General features: G+C 40.0%; 1 protein-coding gene across 2 annotated transcripts in view; it reads right to left on the bottom strand.

Annotated features, from left to right (window-relative positions):
* YWHAZ (tyrosine 3-monooxygenase/tryptophan 5-monooxygenase activation protein zeta) overlaps nucleotides 1–20712 on the bottom strand; it is a 31956-nt gene extending 11244 nt beyond the window's left edge. The window contains exons 1-2 of one of the 2 annotated variants that reach the window (XM_068525337.1): nucleotides 20573–20712; nucleotides 17408–17712 (exon numbers count right to left, since the gene is read on the bottom strand). In XM_068525337.1, coding sequence (XP_068381438.1) covers nucleotides 17408–17701 — 294 coding nt within the window. In that variant the 5' untranslated portion in view covers nucleotides 17702–17712; nucleotides 20573–20712. Of the gene's footprint in view, nucleotides 1–17407; nucleotides 17713–19932; nucleotides 19955–20572 lie in introns of those variants that run through there. The other variant, XM_068525338.1, reaches the window with a different exon arrangement.
* Between the last annotated feature and the right edge of the window lie 877 nt (nucleotides 20713–21589).

Genomic DNA, 21589 nt, shown 5'->3' on the forward strand with positions numbered 1-21589 from the left:
CCCAGATGACGACAGCAATGAGTGACCACAACCAACACCATGTGAAAAACTGTCCAAAAGAATCCAGACAAGCCACAGGGTTACAAAAAAGAATAAATCACTGTTTTAGTTTTGATCGGTTTGTTATGCAGCAATAGACAACTGAGAAAAATAATAAAAACATCATTTTCAATAATAAACATGCCATTTTTGACAATTACTTTACATGGATTAATTTGATCCTTCCATAACCTTACCTATGAGGTACAAACTACAATTATCGCCATCTCATAGAAGACAACAAACGGCGCCGAGCTCAAAAACCACAGCTAAGTTGTGAAGGTACAACTCCAACTAGGCAATCTGACCTGTTCTACATTATTCTACATTTTCTCTGCCTCAACAGGATGATACGCCTACTAAGAAGGAGAATATGATTCCAAGATATTAATTAGAAATCAAAATGAAGGATGATGATTCAGTTCTACACTGTGCTGAGGAAACCAAACCTAGAGTATACTGTTCCTTTAAAAATAGGGACTTCCCTGGCAGTCCAGTGGTTAAGACTCTGTGCTTCCACTGCAGGGGGGGGCACGGGTTCGATCCCTGGTCAGGGAACTAAGATCCCACATGCTCCGTGCCTCAACCCGCCCCCCGCCCCCCAGCCCCCACCAAAAGTATCAAGTAAGGCTTTGACAAACTGGAGAGTATCCAGGAAAGCAAGCAAGAGTGTTGATGAAAACTGGAAACAGTCATGAAAACTGAAAGAATATGACATGAATGACTCCAGAAGACAAGACTAGTTAAATTTGGGCAGAGGTAGATTTCTGCTCAGTATGAGAAAACTTACGAAACAAATTTGGAATAGGCCACCTTGTCAGATAGCAAGTTCTACTCTTCTTACAGAGATTTTCAGGAGAAATGAGAAAAATCACTATTTTTTAGAGATTCACAAATAAGATGTGGTATCATTCAACTCTAAGATATGGAAGATATAGAGTTCACTGAATTAAGTTAATTGTAACACTACAGAGATGATTAAGTATGTTAATTTATCAAACTAGCCAAAGAGAAATAAAAGTTCAATTTTCCGGATTTAAAAGCCAGAGGAGAAAGGCAAATGTAGGGAGAAGACCATGATGGAAATAAAAACAGAGGGGAAAAAAAGGAAGCAGCACTTATCACAAAGCAGCAGTGACAAGAAAAACTGAAGAAGAGAAAATGAAGAGAGGAAAGAACTAATAGCTATTTTCAACATACAAAAACTTCAGAAAATACCCTGTGCTAAGTATATAACTTCCTATATTTCATTCATGTGTAAAGTAAAGGTGATGACAACTGTGGGACATTGTGAGAATCTGAATTTAAAAGGAGACATAGCATTAATATAAGGAAAGAAGCAAATGAGGTGTCACAATTTCTACTTATAAAACAATGGTTAGGCTAACTACTGATGAACCTTCCACTTGTAAAATTCTCCACGTAACGCTGACTTTCTAATCTAAATGTAATTTGTAACAGAAAAGGATTTTCAGGTCAAACACAAACTTTAATAACATCTTACACTCAAGCACCTGAGACTACAATGTTAATATTGAGCTGATCTCCATTTTAGCCAGTCAGAGAAAAAAATAACATGAAGGAGCATGTAGTCTAAAGTTAGTACCCACTGCCCTCATGTACATTCCACTGGTAAAAACAGTCACTTGCCTGTATTTAAGAGGGACACTGGGAAATTTGGTCCAGCTGTGTGCACAGGAATTAGAGGGGAGCCTCAGTTTTAGTAAACAGATAGCAGTTTCTGTCACACAATTGATGGAAGCATTTTTTCTTAGTTACTGGTATTGATTATGAATTAATATGAAATTGAAAAGAACTAGTGAAAATGGAAAAATGGTGTGAATTTTTTGTAGAAAAAATTAAAAAGCTAAATCTTTTTATACTCACTACCTATATGATTTTTTAAAAATTTTCACATCAGCATCATATGCTAAATATGAACGTTAAAATGTTATCAAACAATAGGGAGGGAGTAGTTACTTGTCTGAAGAGCAGTTGTACTATATATAGTGTCAATAAGGATCTTGCTGAAATAGAATTTGATTTAGAGATTCACAGTAGTTCCCCTCAAGCAGTTTAAAAAAATGTTTGTGATGACGGCTACTGTCTTTTAAAGATAACCATGGCCATTTAAAAATACCCAAAATTAATCTGCTGAATTAGAGTTAATGCATATTCTGACTTTATACAGTAGTCATCCCCACTTAACGTTATGTGGAATTGAAAGGATGAGGCCCACATCTGAAATGTCTCTGTAAATGGTTCATAGTCCAGAGCTAAATACATGCTATAGTTCTGGAGAGGGCGCTGAACCTTAATCTAATCAATGGATAAATTATGTGGAGCTTGAGATTTTAGAGTTAAAAGATTTTTTTTTTTTCCTCTACAGCACCATGTACAATTAACCTCTTAGGTTGTAAGAACACTTAAGATATGGGGTCAAGTAATGATTTTTCCCCCAAGCCAGTCAATTTACCCAGGGCAGAATATATTAACAATAGTTTCTAGCACGTGCTTGATCCAAAGATGGTCTACGTAACATCAATGCTTTGACTTTGGAGCGTATTAACATTAAGGAACCACACAAACTTGACAGGTTATCTAGTTCTGACTGCCCTTCTTGAGGTAGGCTCAACCTGCCCCCACTAGGAATTTCAATAAACATTCAATTCTAACTGTGGTCAAATATTTCTAATAAAAAGTTTGTAAACTGAAAATCCATCTCTATTCTAGTGATATACCTCTCTCACTGTCCTTTAATACGATTACAGCTTGAAATTAAGAAGAGTAAAATATCAAATCTGTAGGAACAATCAAGACTAGAAACTACCTAAAACACCAAAACTGCAGCCTGAGCTGGTGGCAAGGCCCTAATCTCTGGGCATCCAAGCATTTCTTGGAGCAACAGCTTGGTGTAACAGAAACAGTATAAACTAAAATCAGGCAGACCTTAAATCCCACTCTCATCAACTTTTGAGATCTCAGGCAAGTTAATCTCTCAGAGCCTTAGTTTTCTCATCTATTAAAGAATTAAATGAAATTTAATTTTATAAAATGATTTTTTTTAATAAAAAATATATTTACAAATGATTAAAATGAAAATCTACTTCAGAAGGCCGCTACGAGGTCTAAATGAGAGTATAAACAGGAAAGCACCAATCACAGCTCCTAAAAGAGTAGGTACTCTACTCAGTTAGATGTAAATATGACATGGGGATCTTGACATCCAAAAAATCTGCTTTAGTGCACTTGTACTCTCAACTTTAGTACTTCAGTAATCAAAAATTTGTGTATCTAATAAGAGTGGTGAAATAATGCACAAAAAACCTTTCATTTAAAAACACAGGATTAAAGAGGGCAGGGACTTGCTGAGCTCTGGGCTTCCCCACCTGGTTTTGTGGCACCTCCTGAAGGTTCTGGTGAAGGAATAAACTGAAGTAATTATAGCAAAACAAAAACAAAAACAAACCCACAGGATTAAATTATATCAAAGTACGAAAGATGAAGGAAACATTTTCCGTTAGTACTTGTTCTTTTTACAGCAGACTTGTAAAAGGCACAAGCTTACACTGCTTACTACCTATGTTCAAATCCCAGTTCACTGCTTACTAGCTATGTCAACTTGACGAAGTTCTGAAATTTCTCTGGGCCTCAGGTTTCTCATCTGTAAAAGAGCAGAAAATAGGTGTGACTTCATGAATCCCCCCCCAGCAGGACTCCCAGGGGTCCACAGATGACTCTTAAGAACTGTTGACTGACTTAAAGTAATCTGTACCATTCACCTACCTTTCAATATACCCAGCTCTAACACTATGTTCTCCCTCAAGCCAATTCTCAAAAATATTCAGTTTAGTCCCAGGTCTAAACAGTACGTGCCAGTATGGAATGAAGCGTAAGATATACATCAAAGTGTTGTGTGTGTGGGTTCAACTTACAGAATAGTTTGTATGTGATCCTACCTGTGTATATTCTTCAAGGACAGAATTGTTTGCGTGGGCACTGCAAGTTCCCAGGAGGATACAAAAAAGATTAGACATTACCTCTGAGGAAGTGGGATGACATCAGAAGAGTTTTGTTTTTTGAACTTTACATCCTATGCTCTGCAACATGTTATCCAGAGCAAGTGTAATTTAAAATAATTATGATTTTGCACCTTTGACTTTTCACATATGTATTCTTAATCTACTTATAGGCTCCTTAGAGACAAACGTTTTGCACACATTAGGCACTCAAACATCAAATCCCCAGGCCGAATTAGTAGACTAATTTGAACAGCTTCATTTAAATATAGCAGAGGAAACTTAGAACAATCTTAAAGGAGAAAAGCCTAACATCGAGAAGACTATCAAAAGTTCATCATCTTACCAAACTTCTAAATATAGTTAAAATAAAATGTAGTAAAAATTATTGAGGTTGATATTGTAGGTTAGATAATGAATATTTTGCTCAAAAAGGAACAATGTTCTGCTTCTTTAAAGACCTAGAAATTGCTCAAAAATGACAGGTGTTTGGGTGCTGTACTAATAAGCACATATATTCAGAAACAGCAGCCAAAGGGCAGGCTAGGTATATCCTAATATGCTTTCAGGACCCTTGGATAACCGCCAGGTACTACGTAATGCCTCTGGAGGGGACAACTAAGGGAGACAAACAACTACAAAACTTCACCAGAGATAGGGTGGGAGGACAGTTCCAAGCAGCAAGGTAGAGTAAATTTGTTTGCAAGTCAGGACACCTAGATTTTGGTACTACAACTCTGCCACCAAGAGGAGTGATGGGAGTTTCAAATACAAAATCATGACACCTCCTCATTTGATCTTCTTGTGCTTCACAGTAGCATTCATTTCAAAACCTTCCTTCCAAATTTCACCCCAGGAAAGCTTCTCTAACGCAATGAACACGTCCCGCCCCCCACCACTATTCCTCACTTGTCCTTTCCTTTTTTTCTTAAATGGGAATCAGACAATGTAGAGAGTAAGGGTCCTTAGACTAAACTTTAAAAAATTAACAAGAACTCATTGTAAACCATTTATATATTTATTTCAGCCCTAAAGAATGACCACCTGCCACTATGCACTCAAATTAAATCACTGGGCTAGTGGCTGTGATTTAGCTTGTCAATTAGAATACATGAAGCCAATTAATGAAAATGTATTTCAAAGGAAAATCACAAGTTATAGAGCTGGGATTTCTTTCCCCTTTCAAAAGAGTAATACATTCATTATAAAATTACATAACCCATTTAAAAAGGACTTCGGCAAACTATATTTAGTTCTAACCTTTGATAAAGTAATCATACTTCTGGGGCATCTATCTTTAAAAAAACAAAATTTATACTTTTACACCACAGGGTGTTTTTAGAAGTCCTCCCTGCTGTTTAAATTAGAAAATATAATGTCCTATCTAAAGATAATGGTTCAGTAACAGAACAACATGTGTCTCCTAATACGATGCACCAAGGAGGGCACAATATCATTTCCAGGAATTCTTCCCCAAAATGCACAATCTGAGTTTACTCATGAGGGATCACCAGACAAATCCAAATTTAGGGATATTCTACAAAACAACTGGCCAGTACTCTTGAAAAAAGTGGCAAAAGGCAAGGACTGAAAAACTGATCCAGATTAAAGAAGAGTAAGGAGACATGACAATGAAATGCAAACTGTGATCCTGGATTGAATTCTGGACCAGAATTAGGCAATTATAGTGGTATAATTTGTAAGTGCTACAGGTTATATAATAGTTTATTTTATCCATTATTTTATTAATTTATTGATTTTGATCATTATACTGTAGTTACACATGTTAACATTTGGGGAATCAGGTAAAGGATATATGGGAAAACTTGAACTTATTTCAAAATAAAAAGTTAAAAAATAAATGGTTAGAAAGGCAGTTTAATTACCATATGTAGAAGAAGCTATTTTCCCTTTTGGTTAGTTAATATTACACTTATAATAAAAGTAAGTTTTAAAGAAAAACCTTCTTAATAGGACTATTTCTGGGGGACTTCCCTGGTGGGGCAGTAGTTAAGAATCCACCTGCCAATGCAGGGGACACGGGTTCGAGCCCTGGTCCGGGAAGATCCCCACATGCGGCGGAGCAACTAAGCCCGTGTGCTGTAACTACTGAGTCTGCGCTCTAGAGCCCACTGAGCCACAACTACTGAGCCCGCACGCCTAGAGCCCGTGCTCCACAACAAGAGAAGCCACCGCAATAAGAAGCCCGTGCACCGCAAGGAAGAGTAGCCCCCACTCGCCGCAACTAGAGAAAGCCCATGCACAGCAACGAAGACCCAGTGCAGCCAAAAATAAATACATATTTTTTTTTAAAAGTGATTAAGAAAAAAAGTGATTATTTCTGGAAGATGGCATTATTAGTGAGTTTTGCTCTCCACCCTTATACACTTTATGTGCTCATCTATGTTTTTCAAATTTCCTTATTGGGCTGGTAAAACTTGTATTTAGGAGAAAAAAGTCACAAAAATAAGTGATGCGTTTGCAAATAAAAATGAAGGGTGGAGAGGAGGTTCCCACTTTGTCTTGGAGAGTATTCCAACAATTGGTTATACTGTTAAATTTAATTTCCATTAATTAATATACATTAAAAAGTCACTAAGCAAACAGTAAATAGTCCCAGAATATTAAACCAAAAGAATCAACCTCTAATGAGACATTTACGGACTGCAATTTGAAAACATAGCTGGGCAAGTGTCTCCTTTGACTTGATTTCACCAGATGTGTGCACGGGAAAGACCAAGCCTCTACAACCCATTGCTCTGTTTTAGACTGTACTATCATGGCCCTCTTCCCTAACACAAAGGAAAAGAGGCCAGGATATAGATACTAGGCTTTCATACCAATCAGGCACAAAAAATGCCAATGGCTGAAAGGGAAAAGGTGCCAAGAACTTGAGGTACAGGGCCCTCAAGTGTGATTCTTGCTATTTTCATTTAAGTATAGAATCCTAAGATATAGTCTAAAACTAAAGCCATCACTTTTAATGAAATTAAACAAAGTGGTAATTTTTCCAGTTACAAGATGGGATTTAACCTTCTCTAAAAAACACTTCTAACTTCTCTAATGTCCAACTCATTAAACAATTCAAATACATGAAATTCCAATGCAACAAAAATTGGGCACTCCTCATAAATTAAATGCAACAGGATCTCTCCTAGATTAACAAACATGCATACAGGTCACGCAACTGGACAAAGTCTTATTTTGCTTCAGCTTCTTGATCTGTGAAAATGAAAAAGCTAGGGTAGATGCTCCTTCAAGCCTCAAATCCAATGATTCTATAAAATTCACCTCCCAATTTATTTTATTATTCAATTAAAAATCTCAAAAGCCCCACAAATGTCATTTTAAATAATATCCTCAATATGAAGTTTAATTCAAATTCTACAGCACAACGTAGAAGTTCACAATTCTGGTCCTGCACAATTCCCTTGTGCACAGAGAATTTTCCCAGAACTTTCACTTTATTCTGTAGAGCCCCTGAGACTTTTATCATTCCTAAAGTCTCAAAATTCTAAAAAGCAAACAGCTATTTTCGTTGCAACAAAGGCCCACCAATTTAGAAATTATTCTCTTACTCCCTCTTGTGGCTGCATTGCTTTCCTTTCTTTCAATTGCAACTCCACCAGTTGCTTCCAAAAGTCCTCCACCAAAACTGCTAATGAATTAGATGGTGTCAAGAACTAATTTGGTAGGGATCTGAAGACTTTCTGTGCACTCACCTTTCTGTGTAATGTTGGCACACAGTAAAATTTTAGGTGTTCTATAAATGATAAAGTCACATAGATATGAAGGGACAGAGCTTCTTAACTTCAAGGATGGAATCACAGAGGACTCTGACCAGTCACTTAACTGAATGCATTTTCCACTAATAAGAAATAGATGGCAAATCTGCACCATCTAACTTTTAAAATAGCAACAAGGAATTTGATAAAGCCAAGATATATTATTCTCTGGTGTTTAAGGAATGTTGAAACCAGCCTAAAATTTCATTTTAATTCTTGCTAAAAAGCCAGAGTAGTTGGCTCCCTGATTCTTACCAAAAATGAAACAAAAGATAACCACATAAAAACTCAATGCTGATAGAAAGCCTGGAGTGTTCTAAAATGGTTTTTTTTGAAAATTAGTATTTTAGTCATATTCGAAATGTACCTCCTAAGGATTAAAAGATGGTGAAAAGTACCAAAAAGAAATTATTGAGCATTGAGTGATAACGGCTAAAACTGTCTGACACTAGGGGGCTTTCCATAACTGCTAAAACTGTCTGACACTAGGGGGCTTTCCTTCTCCCCTTCCCCAGAGCCCTTCTCAGAGCCGGCATTAATGTTGACCTACTTGGGCTGAAGTTTCTCACCAATCAAGGCCCCATTTCCCAATATTTCCATCACAAAGCACTTTTTGTTTTAAAAACCTCATTTTTTATAGTGTTTTTTTAAACTTGCACATGCACATTGTGTGTTATTATAATTCCTTAGTGGGACCAGATTATCAGCCACTTTTAAAAAGGAAGGTTGAAGACCAGCTAGCTCTTCTGAATTTGACCAACACACAGTACTTTCCCCTCTAGGTTGTTGAGATTCTTTTTATGAGCAGAGGCTTTTTATATTTATTATGTTTTTCTTTATGCACAGGGCTTATAAAGTAGCAAGTAATCAATAAATATTAAATTCAAAGTTTAAGCAGTTTATTAAAATTCTCTTAAATTTAATCTAAAATTAATAAATCAAGCCACAATGAAGTGATATCAAAGAAGCACAAAAGAAGGTAAGCAGTATATTTGCTATCTACTATTACCACGGGGATGTATTAACTCTATGTAAAATATCCTAGAGGTAGATGCTATTATTATTTCCATTTTGCAGATGTGGAAATAAGAGTCACAGAGATGTAATACCCTGCCCAGAGTCATAAAATGAATTTAAAAAATTCAAACACCAAAAGTCTGCATAGTCTGTGCTAGGTTGTATCACCCCTTTAAAGTAAAGCAGCACACATTATAGTTTATTTTTTAGAAATATTACATAAGATTATTCTTCAAGTCTTATCCCTATGATCCAATTAAATTTAAGTCTGATGATAATCCTCTTATCAGATGGAAACTATCAAATGGGAAACTGAAGGGAAAAGTCATTACTGTTAACAAAGTGTTATGATCCGTTTGATGTCTTATTTCCAAACATCTTCTAAACACCGTAGTAAAATACTCATCAAATTATTGACTTGAGAATTTGCTTGTTCTAAGAATACTACTGCCTACCTATACACTGTCCTCAACTGTCAATTTCCCAGAATCACATTTTAAAGGTAACGTGTTTTGAGTAGGATTTTCATCACATGTCCCTTGGTTGAATGTGGTCCAAGTATTCCTTTGAAATTCTGGGCAATGGTGTTTAATGTATGTTGTTTTAAGGAGCAAAAATAATTATGAGTTGACAATTCATGAGTCTTGGATCAACAAGAGAAGTAGATTTTTCTCAGAAAAGCATTTGTATTTAATCACTTAGATGAGAAACATTCAAATCACCACTGGGTTCCTTGGTAATACCGCTAATTTAAAAAAACTCGTAGATCCTGAAACTTGTTTGCGAGATGGAAGTTAACCTCCACTAAAACATTTCTAACTTCTCTAATGATGTCCAACTCATTAAGCAATTCAAATAAATGAAATTCCAATACTACAAAAATTGCACCTTTTCTAGGTTTTAAAAGAATGAACATGCATACAAGTCAACCAATTGGACAAAGTCTTAGTTTGACTTACTTAACTCTATAGATTAACATTTGACTGACTGTCCTTACATTCTTACTTTGCCATCCTACCTGTAGCTAATACCATTGTAACTGTATTTTTATTTGGGGGAGAAGGGAAGAAAACTCACAAATTCTGTTGAAAGAAAGAAACAGCTTACATGCTGAAACCTTTTAGTTATCTATTCCAATACAAACAAACGTGAATGTGCCATGCAACAGGACCATACTGGTAGAAGTCAGATATATTCAACCATGCTTTGTTGCCCCCAAGTTCCACACTATAGCAAACTAACGTCAACAGAAAAAAATTAGTGAAATCTGCCAAGATATAAGACTATTTTATACTACATCACTACTTATGTCACATTATACCTTACCAGAAAATGCAAAACTATATCAGTGACAAACGACAACTGCTACCGCATAGCAATTTTTACAGATACAAGTTTTTCATCATTATAGGGAAATGCTCACTAGAGAATAAAGGAGAATGACCTGTTGCAAAGAAATGTACTTAGTACAATGGGAACTGATAAGAATGTGGTGGGCTAAGCATGCCATTTCTCCCAAGCCAAATTCAAATTTGTGCCACCTAAATATTAAGCGTATCATATTCCTTCAGCATACTTTACATATTAAATACCACATATGTCAGTGGTCCTGTTTTTAGGGGGAATAAAGAAATAGAGCCAATCTTCTAAAGTTCAAAAACAACATGGACATCAAAATTAAAATAAGTTACAAATCAGAGTAATGAAACCCTCAGGAAACCCTTGGGCCATAAAGATGGGAATTAGCAATGGCTTGTGTCAGGGAAAGTAAGACCACCAAACTAGAGCTGAAGGCTTTATAGAGGGTATTCTGGCAAAGATGGAGCAAATGAACAGAAGGAAAGCACTGTTTTATAAAAAGGTAAGAAGAGTAAGAGCTGTCTGTATATAGCATAGAACCGGGAAAAGAACAGTAAAGATAGCAAGTCCGAGTGAATGACCACCACTAGCTGTAAAAGGTTTACAATTTAGCTTCTGTCCATTAAAATTAGGTCAAGTTTACCCTTCCTTACACCATCACTTTCTTGCCAATATGCTTCTGAGTGGGAGAGTAAGGGGTAGAACTACTACTAACTAGTACAATGGCAATGGCAAATAATCCTGGGTACTACCCACGGGAGTGCATCATACAAATGAGTATCAACAATGTAAAGGGTTGAGAACCTATGATGTAGGCAACACAGCAATAACTTGCAATCAGAAAATGAAATCAAAGTTGAGCCCAAGATGTCATTTTGATTAAGTCTAGAAAATGTGCTAAAAATTAAGAGGTTAGGAAGGACAGGTAGTTTCAAAAGGAAGACGAACTCTTGCTTGTAGCACGCTGAAATTGACAGCAATTCTAAATCCTCTAAAGAGCAGTGTTCATTCTCAATGTAAAACCCTAATAAAGAGCTATGGAAACCAGGATGAAATCACAAGAGGAATATCTCAGGAATTCTAGAAAAAAAATTCTAATGCTTATTAGAATTTCAATGGACTACATTAAATTTTTAACTTAGCTGACATCAGAACACCCGTAATTGACTTTTAAAAAATTTCTCATACACACAAATGTTCTTCAGTATAACTGTGTCAAAGATCACCTATTTTGGAATAAAAAACTTGTGGTCAAATTAATCTAAATGGCCCAATAACATTTAATTTAATATTATAAATGAAGAACTATTTCACATACTGGGCTCCCTCTATGTGGTAGAACCAGTCATCAGATATGAAAATAGGTATTATATTCATGGGGGAAAAAAAAAAAAACCCTATGTCTTTCATAGGTTAAAGCCCCAATTCCAAACAAAACCCCAAGGTTAATATATGAATGATGATAAACTATGATGGAGGGCACTGAGAATCTGTTTCTGACATTAGTAAAAGGAGAAAGTTAGTCCAAAGAACAGAACCGGATGATCAGAAATCAAAAAAATTGGTCAAATCAAAAGCTCTGATTTTCTTTATAAAAGCAGAATTGTTTTTGCATGTCTATCAACACACCTTGTAAGAGGCAAAATCTGGTGCCATTTCCTTTGCCTGAAGTTTTCATATGGCCACTAAGTCCCACATTCCTTAATTTATAACATAGTAGACCCTTCATGATCTAACCAGTACCCCTCTCTCTCCTCCTCATCTCTTGCAAAATTATTGGAAAAGGCTTTTAAATAAAGCAATGTTCCCACCTACTGTTCCGAAAGAATGAACCATCACTTAATTTGCTGTATTAACCAAATCCTACTTACCTAATAGACTGGCTTTCTTTAGGCCTTTCATTCCTAAGTAAACATCAATCATGTCCATGACTTTGGGCTAAATACTTCAGATAGGTTTTTCGGCTACTCTCTGGAACTCCCTTCAGCTTCTATCAGCAGTTATATCCTTACTAAGCGTCCCATATTTGTTCCCCGAACTATGCCATTATACTTGGCTATAATTACTTAAAATGGTATGTTACTTAAGTGTTATGAAATATAAGTATGAAAAGAAGTGTTCCTATGAAAACTAAGCTGAATGCGTCGAACGACTGGTTTTGAAAGGAGAGTCACACTCTCACACACACACACACACGCACACCACTTGGGTTATTCAAACAACTAAAAGATTAGAAAAGTTGCATATTTCTAGGATTATGAACTGATTACTCTTCTAGCTTTTAAGTTCTCACTCTGCTATGCAAACTCAAACAGCATTTTGTAATGGATGCATCTATTTTAGGGGTATCTAGTAAATTATTTTCAAACTGTGGATCTATGCATATTCAGAGAAAAGGTCTTAGAGCTCCACATTAGCAATGGGCAAATGAACATACACATCTGTTTTAATTGAAAATAAATGTTTAGACCAAGTATGAACACATACTTGAATCACTTTCCAATTAACCAACTAACTTGGGTCTTCTACCGTACCACTGTTGAGGTGTTACCAGTAATATTTCTTTACTGATAAAGTTGGGTTTTTAGAAGAAAAAATGAAAAGCAAAATTACTCTCCATATGCTATTACAACTCTAAGGTAGCTTTATTTTCCCTCCTTTCTAATTCAAAAGCCTCTGCTAGGGCTGAATACAATTTCTTCCTCTTTCTTGGGCAGATTAGATGCATAAGTGTGCATGTTCCTCCTCTACTTTAAGATTTTACTCAGGTTTTTTGTTTTAAGTCCAATTTTGAATCCTTTCATCTTTTCCTCTTAGTTCACTTTTCACTATCTTCACAGCTCATCTAATCACTAAACATCTCTAGGTCATCTATATCTCCTCCTAGAACAGGCAGGAGACTTCATTCTTATCTAAGTATTGCTATGCCAGAAAAGGACAGGTAACCTGTTGCTCTTGATCAAGTTGTTATTCTTCCCCTTCCCACCAAATGGCAAACATCTACCTTTCCTTTCTTTGTTCCTTTATTTTCTTTCATTTACACTTCACACACCTCAGACTTCCCAAATATACAAAATACCCCACCAGGGTCAATATTTAATGGTTATCATGAAAACTCTTTTAAAAAGACTACTGAATTTTATTCCCAAAAAGACTATCCAATGTACTCCTTCCTGGAAGGGACTGTTGCTATCTGCTATGTCACATAAGGTCTTTGTACTGAAACATACCAAAAGCAGTTATTTGACAAAAACATGTAAATATATACAGTCGTGAAAATGAATATGACACTGCAGAATTCTTCTGAGAAGCCCTGATTCCAATAAGTGAACTGCCTAGTAATTTTCAACTTAAAACTCTATATAGCAGTTTTTAAAGCCTAAGACACATATTAACACATTATTGACCAGGGGATTTCTGCAGAAACTAACGCCTGTGGCCATAATACGTCTCTGGTCAAAAATGTGTTAACATATTCAGACTAGGAAGGACCCCAAAGCTGCCTGGTTTCCTAGCTTGCTCCCGCTTAATGGCAGTTCTATGAGCTAGAGATAAAAACCAGTGCCCAGCAACCACACCTTAAAAACCACACCTTAAAAACGTAGAGAAGCATAATAAAATGGAACGCAGTCAAGTTAACTGAATCACACAACTACTGTTGCCAACTGTTACAAATGGCAGACTCATGATTTTACTGATTTGTGAAAGGAAGCCATTCTTTACCTTATACCAGTGGCTTTCAATTTTTAAATGAAACCTTTGAAAATTTTCTGGCCAGTATGGGCCCTCTGCCCTAGAAAAATACACAATTTTTAAGGCTTCTTGGATCTTTTAAATCCCATTCTTGGACTCCTGAGTTAAGAGACCTCTATATTATTAGAGGCAGGTTTGTACTATTGTCACTGCTTTAAACAGAAGCCCAAAACTGAGATAAATTGGGGCACTAAGAGTACCTGATTTTCTTTCTCCACAACAATCCTAAGGGGTAGATATTATTCCCATTTAATTGAGCTCAGTTTTCTCTGAGGGATGAAAGATTTCTTTAGGCCACTCGGCTATTCAATGGTAAAAAGTCGGTTTGACTCAAAACCTGGAGCTCTTTTTACGACGCTACATTCTTCTTTGAGTTTGAATTAGGTTCAATCTAGTATGCATATCCTCATTTCATTTTCCATTTCATCATGTTCAAGATAAACTACCCAATTTTTTGGCTTCTTGTGAGTTTAGGCAGAAGAGGTGTTGATCCCCTCCCCCACTAACACGAGAGCTTTTGGTCTAAGATCTGGTAGAAAAGGCAGACTGCATTAGTTCACAATTTAACGACACAAGGAAGAAAACTGCAAATTTTCTGGCATAAAGAGAAGTCCATGTTGTGAAGAATAAAGCCAGTGACCATTTTCCACAGTAATGCTCTAAAACTTTTGTCCAAAGTAACATGTTCCCTGCTCTTTCTCTGCTTAAGTAAATGGTATAAATTAAGCAAACACTTGATAAAGTGCACATAACCAGAATGGCGGTAACCTAATAATGGACTAAAGAGCTCTTCAGAAAAACTTTGAACCGTGGAGGTTAGTTCCCACTAATAGGAAGAAAGAGAATATGTTCTTAGCCAGTATGACACAGGTACTCAATAGAACAATGAAGTCTGGTTCATCACTGATGCCAATAATGTTAATTCTGAAAAGGAATTACCTGCTTGTTTTCCTCAAATTAAAAGTCAAAGTTCAGAAAAAAACTAGAGTAATAAAAATTGTAACTGGTTATATTTTTATAAGTAAGATATTGAGATATAATTAAGCACACTTTCATTAATCATCAAGTAAATCAGTTCAAACAATTTTTTTCTCTAGGAGAAATAACAGTTCTGCTATATTTTACTCTTCCATTTTACTAAAAAGGGGAAAAGGAATTTTATGCAACATGTTTCCAGAGTCAACATGACCTGCCTGAAAAAAGATGACAGGGAAAGAAAGAAGCCTGCCTGTAACGAATCACAGTATCTGTAAATATCGAATTTTCCCAAGTTGAAACAGAAAAGGCCTTGGAAAATTAGCAGTGCTGCTGACCTAGTTCTATTATCCTCTTTTCCAAAAGAAGCCTTTTTGCTCATTTACTGAACAATACTTGAGTATCTACTATATGTTAGGAGGCATGAGCCATGCAAAGATCACTAATGGAGCTTTACTTTAGAAAAGACTAAGGCTGGAAGCAAAAGCTTGTTTAGGATTCTCTGAGTCTTTTGTATAATAAAAGAATTAAACTTTCATTTATCTATACTTTCCAAGTGGAAATTTCATTTAGACTTGGTAAGAAGCCAGTGCTATTCTGAAGAACATGGGTAGTGACCAGTATGAAACCCCCTTAATAATCATATCAGCAAGGAGAAGCTATTTAGAGATTAATCCAGTTATTCTCACCCACTGATCCTATTTTTTTTCCTTGATAAGGAAACCAAAGGGAAGTAAAGTTAAAACTGCTATAGTCTTTTCCTAGGAAAATCCTCACAATGACAGGACCTTTTATACTTCTTGTGTGGAAAACATGCAAATACCTACCTGGAATCGCAAATAAGCTGTAAGTAGAGGGTAAATGTTACTGCGTACCCCATTTATTCCTAAAATTGACTTTTGTCTTAAGGAAAATTATAACTTGTAGCAAACTCTTTGAAACCAAAATAAAAATTATTTGATCTATTAGGTGTAATAATTGGAGGAAAAACATCAGAGCGAACAAAACTCAGTAACGTACACAGGTACTAATCAGTAAACAGAGCAAGGTGGGAAAAGCCCGACATGTTCTTTATTATAGGAAAATATCATATTTTCAAATTTTAAATATTCTTATTACCTTAGCAAACCACAAGATGAGCATTTGTCATTTAGTATAAATAAAAGCCAGAACTCCCTTCTCATCTTAGAAATGAATGATAGCTAACAATGTAAAGATTTCAAGTAAGCAATCAAAAACAAACCACACACAAGACAGATACCACATAAGACTGTGCGCCCACGTTAAGATAAAAAATATTATTGTTCTTTAAAAAGATAGCCTAAAGAAAATTATCATTTAAGAAAAAAAGTCATAATTTAGGAACTGAAGATATTCCATTAGTCTCAGACTAGTATAAAGGAATCATAATACCATTATAACTTTAACAAAAACTCCAAACCCACAACATGAGAAATAATCCTATATCGCTCGTTATAGTAGTTCTTCCGTGAACAAGGTTCAAATAATTAAGTAGTGCAGCTGGATTTTCAGAGGAATTGGGATACTGCATCTCTCTATATACCAGAGCCCTGCCACACTGAGACCCAATGTGTAACCTGAAATCCTGAAATACAAGAGAAATCATTTAGTAAAACCCACTTCAAATATTATTCCAAAAACTCCTGCTTCATTAAAAGGGGAAAGTATTAGTGTATATAGGTTGTTACATGCTAAATGGTTGGATCTCCTACCAATTTATCCTCAGATTTAAACTTTTCTGACACAGAAAATCATCATTTGTAGGAAAATTTTAAAATTAACCAAAATGTAATGTTCAATTCTTTTAAGCTATTTAGAGAAGCAGTGCTTCAACAAGTAGATACTGAATACTTAAAATACTTCTTGAATGAACCTGGAAAAATCAAGCTTCAGTTTTTCATAATCTTTTATTGTGGTTGTCAGTGTTCAAAGTTGACCTCCAACACTTAAATGCAGGAAGAGGCAAAAGCAACTGTGAAGCCAGTTTTCTGCATGGCTGACTCATTACATTAACATTATAGTGGCTAATCCAGGGAAGGCTATTAAGTCTACAGTGAGTCTCCTGTTACATCTTACCTAAAACAGGGTATGTAAAATTCCTGCATCCATATATGTACTTTTAAAGAAAATCAGCTCTAGAACTACTACAAATATTCTAACCATAACTGAAATGATATACTATTACTTTACCTTTTCAATTAGAACAAAAAACACTACTAATCTATTTGAACTGATTGATAATCATCTTTGCATTTACCTTATACAATTGTCTTAACATCTTTTAGTAATGACACCCTGAAAGACTTGTAAATCTAGAACACCCCATTTTTAAAAGGAAAAGAAAAACCAAAGAAAGAAAAAGTTGAGAGTACCCTAACTGATACGCATTACAGGAACTCTATATTATAGCGACGCTAAACTGAATGGTTTGATTCTCACCAGTACATCATTGCAGATATCTCTTAGCTCGGTCTCAATTTTCTCTCTGTATTCTCGAGCCATCTGCTGTTTTTTCTCAGCACCTTCCGTCTTTTGCTCAATACTTGAGACGACCCTCCAAGATGACCTACGGGCTCCTACAACATTTTTATAAGCAACTGAGAGAAGATTCCTCTCCTCGTTGGATAATTCAGCTCCTTGCTCAGTTACAGACTTCATGCAGGCCGCCATGTCGTCATATCGCTCGGCCTGCTCGGCCAGTTTGGCCTTCTGCACCAGCTCATTTTTATCCATGACTGGATGTTCTGCCGGGAAAAAAAAAAAGTAGAATTTAGATATTTTTTTCCATTAAAACAAACAGACTGAAAATTATACCTTTTGTAAACAAGCTATGTTAACACCTCAAACCTAATTACCTATGGAAGATTTTTTACATGAGAAATTTAATGCAACCTCACAAAAGAATGCTAAGAAAAAAAAAAAAACTGGCATGCTCAGCATGCAGAGGGTACATTTAAAGCCATTAACACTGGTTTAGCAAAACTAAAATTGCATTACCTCATCTTTGTTCAGAAGATCTTAATTTCACAAAAGGTTAAAGCACATTTCACCAAGAGGCGGCCTTAAAAACCAACCGTTATCTTACTTGGTCAAAATCTCAACTCCAGTTTCAAGTATCACTAAATAATCCAAAATTAAGCAGCTTTTAGTGAAAACACCACCTATGAAGAACATACTATCACACTCCCAGAATCACGATACCTGTCAGTTGAATGTAATTCATGTCCTTTTACTTTGTTAATAGCTACGCTTGTCAGGAGTGTTTAAATTTTAGTTGGTATCACCCCCACCCCAAGTCCACTGATCTTTGCAACAGCTGATCGTAGCATGCCAATTTTCTGTGAGAAATGACCAAACTGCTTGTTTTAAGATACTGTGAATGTAAAACCACCACCAAGGATCAATACATAACTGACCCTAACGTTTCATTTATCTGTACCTTGTTATATGCACACAGGCTTAAAAAATAACACCCATGAATCCTGGAACTTCATTCTTACTATCTGCGAGTACTAAAATGTATATATTAAGTGCTTCCCGGTGTCACCAGTGTTTCTGATGTCATTGTTCAGTTTAAATGCAGAATTACTGCATTGTTCCTAGTAGTCAAAATTTAATTGAATACATTATCACCCGAGCTGCCCTTATATCGTAACTTCCTAATTCTTTCTCATTTTAAAGCTCCTTCGACTTTTCAATTTCCCCCGTTTTACTACTCCTTAAGATATCCTTCTGAAAGGTCCTAAAGCAGCACAGAAAGCTACTAACCCATACAGGGGTCCCACAGGGTACAGGATTTATGATGAACAGAAGAGTCACTGTCATTCACTACGGGAAATGACTCCCTTTCTTTACCTTCCCAGGGAAATCCCACAATACTTTTTTAAAAAAAAACCAAATCGGCACAGGTCCTCTGTGTTTGAACAAGTGATTAGCGAGCTTGAATGGGAACTAGACTGTTTCAATGCGAAAATTAAAATTTGTGATCGCATAACCTCCCCACCCCCCTCTTCTTGAAATTACTAATTTCTCCCCTAGGAACTCAAAAACGCTCTCGGACTAACGCTGCTTCTAATGAAAATTATCTAAGACCAGTACAAAGGTTTCTCTCCCCAACCCCTCGGGTACAAGCGGGAAATGGATTAGGTTTCTTAGAATAACCAGCGCTCCAAGGACTGGCCGCACCCATTTAACCCTTAACCGGCCTAAGACGTCGAGGTGGGTGAAACGAAAACGGGCCGACTGCGACTTTAAAGTGCAAACCCTTCCGTCCACGCCATCCGCAACCCCCCTCCTTGGCTCCGCCCAAGCTGGTGCCTCCGCTCGGTCCCCGAGTCTCCCTCTTTGTCATGGCGGATCTGTGTCAAGGAGCCCAACCTACTGCCGAGTGTTAATTCCCCCACCGGGGCCGGAGGGAGGAGCAGCGCGCCCCCGCCCGAGCCGGGGAGGGGGAGCCGCCCGCGCCGGGGGCACCGACGCCAGCGCCGCCCGCAGAAGCGGAACCAGACGGGCCGGCCGCGGGCACACCCCACTCTCCCACCGGCGTCCGTCCGCCACCGGCCACCGCGGGTGCTTACTTAGTCTACGGGGATCCGACAGCTGCGGCAGGTGGGGGAGGGGCGAGCCACACCCAGGCGAGCCAGGCCACCGCCGGCTGTTAGGCTCCGGCTCACCCGCCCCGCAGAGCGAGGTCCCCGTCTACACACCCAGACCAGGACCCTTCAGTTTCAGCCCCCGCGGGAGCGAGCGAGACACGCGGCCCACCGTCTTCCCCATCCCCATCCCTACCTGGGCTCCCAGCCCCCCTCCACCCGGACACAGAAAGCCAGCCCATCCCCCATCCCCCACCCCGCCAGGAATATTCAAGTCCCCCCCCCGCGGAACCCAGGAAATTCGGCTCTGGGTCGCGGGCAAGCCCCACCCCGGAGCCGGGTCGCCCGAAGTGCGGCCTCGCCCAGGTCTACCTGGCGGGCGCTTCCGGGCCGCCCCGGCTCGCAGCCCGGTGCTCGGGCCTCCCGCCGCGCCGCCGCCCGGGTGGGGGAGGGCTGGGTGCCGCCGCCGCAGCGCGGGGCGCGGAGGCTGCGCCGAGGAGCGGGCGGGAGAAGCAGGGGAGGGGAGAGGAGGGGGAGGCGGCGGCCTCACCTGCGCCACTGCAATGCCCGCAGCCGCCGAGTCATTATCTCGGGCGGAAGCGGGCAGCGGGGCGGCGCTGAGGAGGGAGCTTCGGGGGCGCGGGTGGGAACGGATCGCAGCCGGCGGTGCCTCGGCCACCCCCGGGAGCCGGCGACCGGGCGGGTCCCGGGGATCTGGCGTGTGGGCGCCCTTCCCACCAAGGGGGACGGGACCGGGGCCGGGCGCTCATCTCGGCCGAGGCGTTGATGCGGAAGCAAGTAGCCCGAAGCAGCCGCGAGCCGCCCGCCCGAATCCAGCGGAAGAGAAGCCGCCGCCCGTCTCCGCCTGAGGAGACTCCGCCTCAGCCCAGCGCCGCTCCCGCCGGGCGAGTGGGGCTGAAGGGATGCGGAGCGGGGACGGCCCCCGCGCTTTCGGAAGGCTGGCCTGGGACAGGAAGGAGCCGGGCGAGGCGGCGGCGGCCGGGTCCCTTACCTGTGTCCGGAGTGGGTGGCGACGGACGGACGGGGCTCAGCGGTCTCTGGGCGGCAGCGGCGAGGCTGAGACTCTGTCCCTGGATCTCGCTGCTCACAGGCTACAGCCGCTCCGCAGACACGGGGTTTCCTCCAATCACCAGCCCCGGCAGCAGGGGCGCCACACGCACGATGACGTCAAACGCTGCTATGGCAACCGTTGATTGGTGCCCACAGCTCAGGGGGCCCAGAGCAACCGCCGCTCCCCAGCGCGCGGCCGTCTTGCCCGCCCGCACTAGAGGGCGAGCGGAGGAGCGCGCGTCCTCTCCGCTCCCAACACTCCTCCCCAGCCCGCTCGGCTTCCAGCTTCTCTACTCCTGTCCTGAGTGCGCCTGAACAGGAAGCTCTTTTTTTTTTTTTTTTTTTTCTCCTGGCCACCAATACCCCCACCCCTCACTCGCCTTCCCTTCGGATCCCCCCGCTACCTCCGCCGGCTCACTCTTCTAAATCAGCCAGCAGGAAATTTCTCCCCACCCCCACCGTAGTTTTTCGTGCGATCCTTCTGCGCCTGCGCCAGTTACTCTCTAGAAGGGGCTCCCGTTCAGCAACATCCGGGACCTTTCACAAACTCCCCCCACCACCACCTCCCAGCCGCCTGGCCCGCCCCGCCCTCCGTGTTTCGCGGTGGTAGCTGCCCCCGGGGCCATCCGAGGGACGGGATTACGAGAGCGGCTCCGCGGCGCGGGCGTTATGATCTGGAGTTGGGGGGTGGTGGGAGAGCGCGGTCAGAGGGTCGGGGAGGGGCGTGGAGGCGCGCTACCCCGCTAGCCCGCCGCTCCCCCACGCCGGGCGGGGCGACCGGGGCGCGCGGCCCCTCCCTTTCTCCCTTCCGCCGCCGCGGCTTTACCTGCTGGCTTGCGGAAAGCGGCCGGAGGCCTTTTAAGGCTCGGCAGAGAGTGAGGCGTCCGGTCCCAGAGGGTGGGCTGAGCGACGGGATGGTTTTCCAATCGGGACTTGGGGATGAGCGCGCAATGACAGC

This window comes from Eschrichtius robustus, chromosome 17 (genome assembly GCF_028021215.1).
Source record: "Eschrichtius robustus isolate mEscRob2 chromosome 17, mEscRob2.pri, whole genome shotgun sequence".
Taxonomy (NCBI): Eukaryota; Metazoa; Chordata; class Mammalia; order Artiodactyla; family Eschrichtiidae; genus Eschrichtius; species Eschrichtius robustus.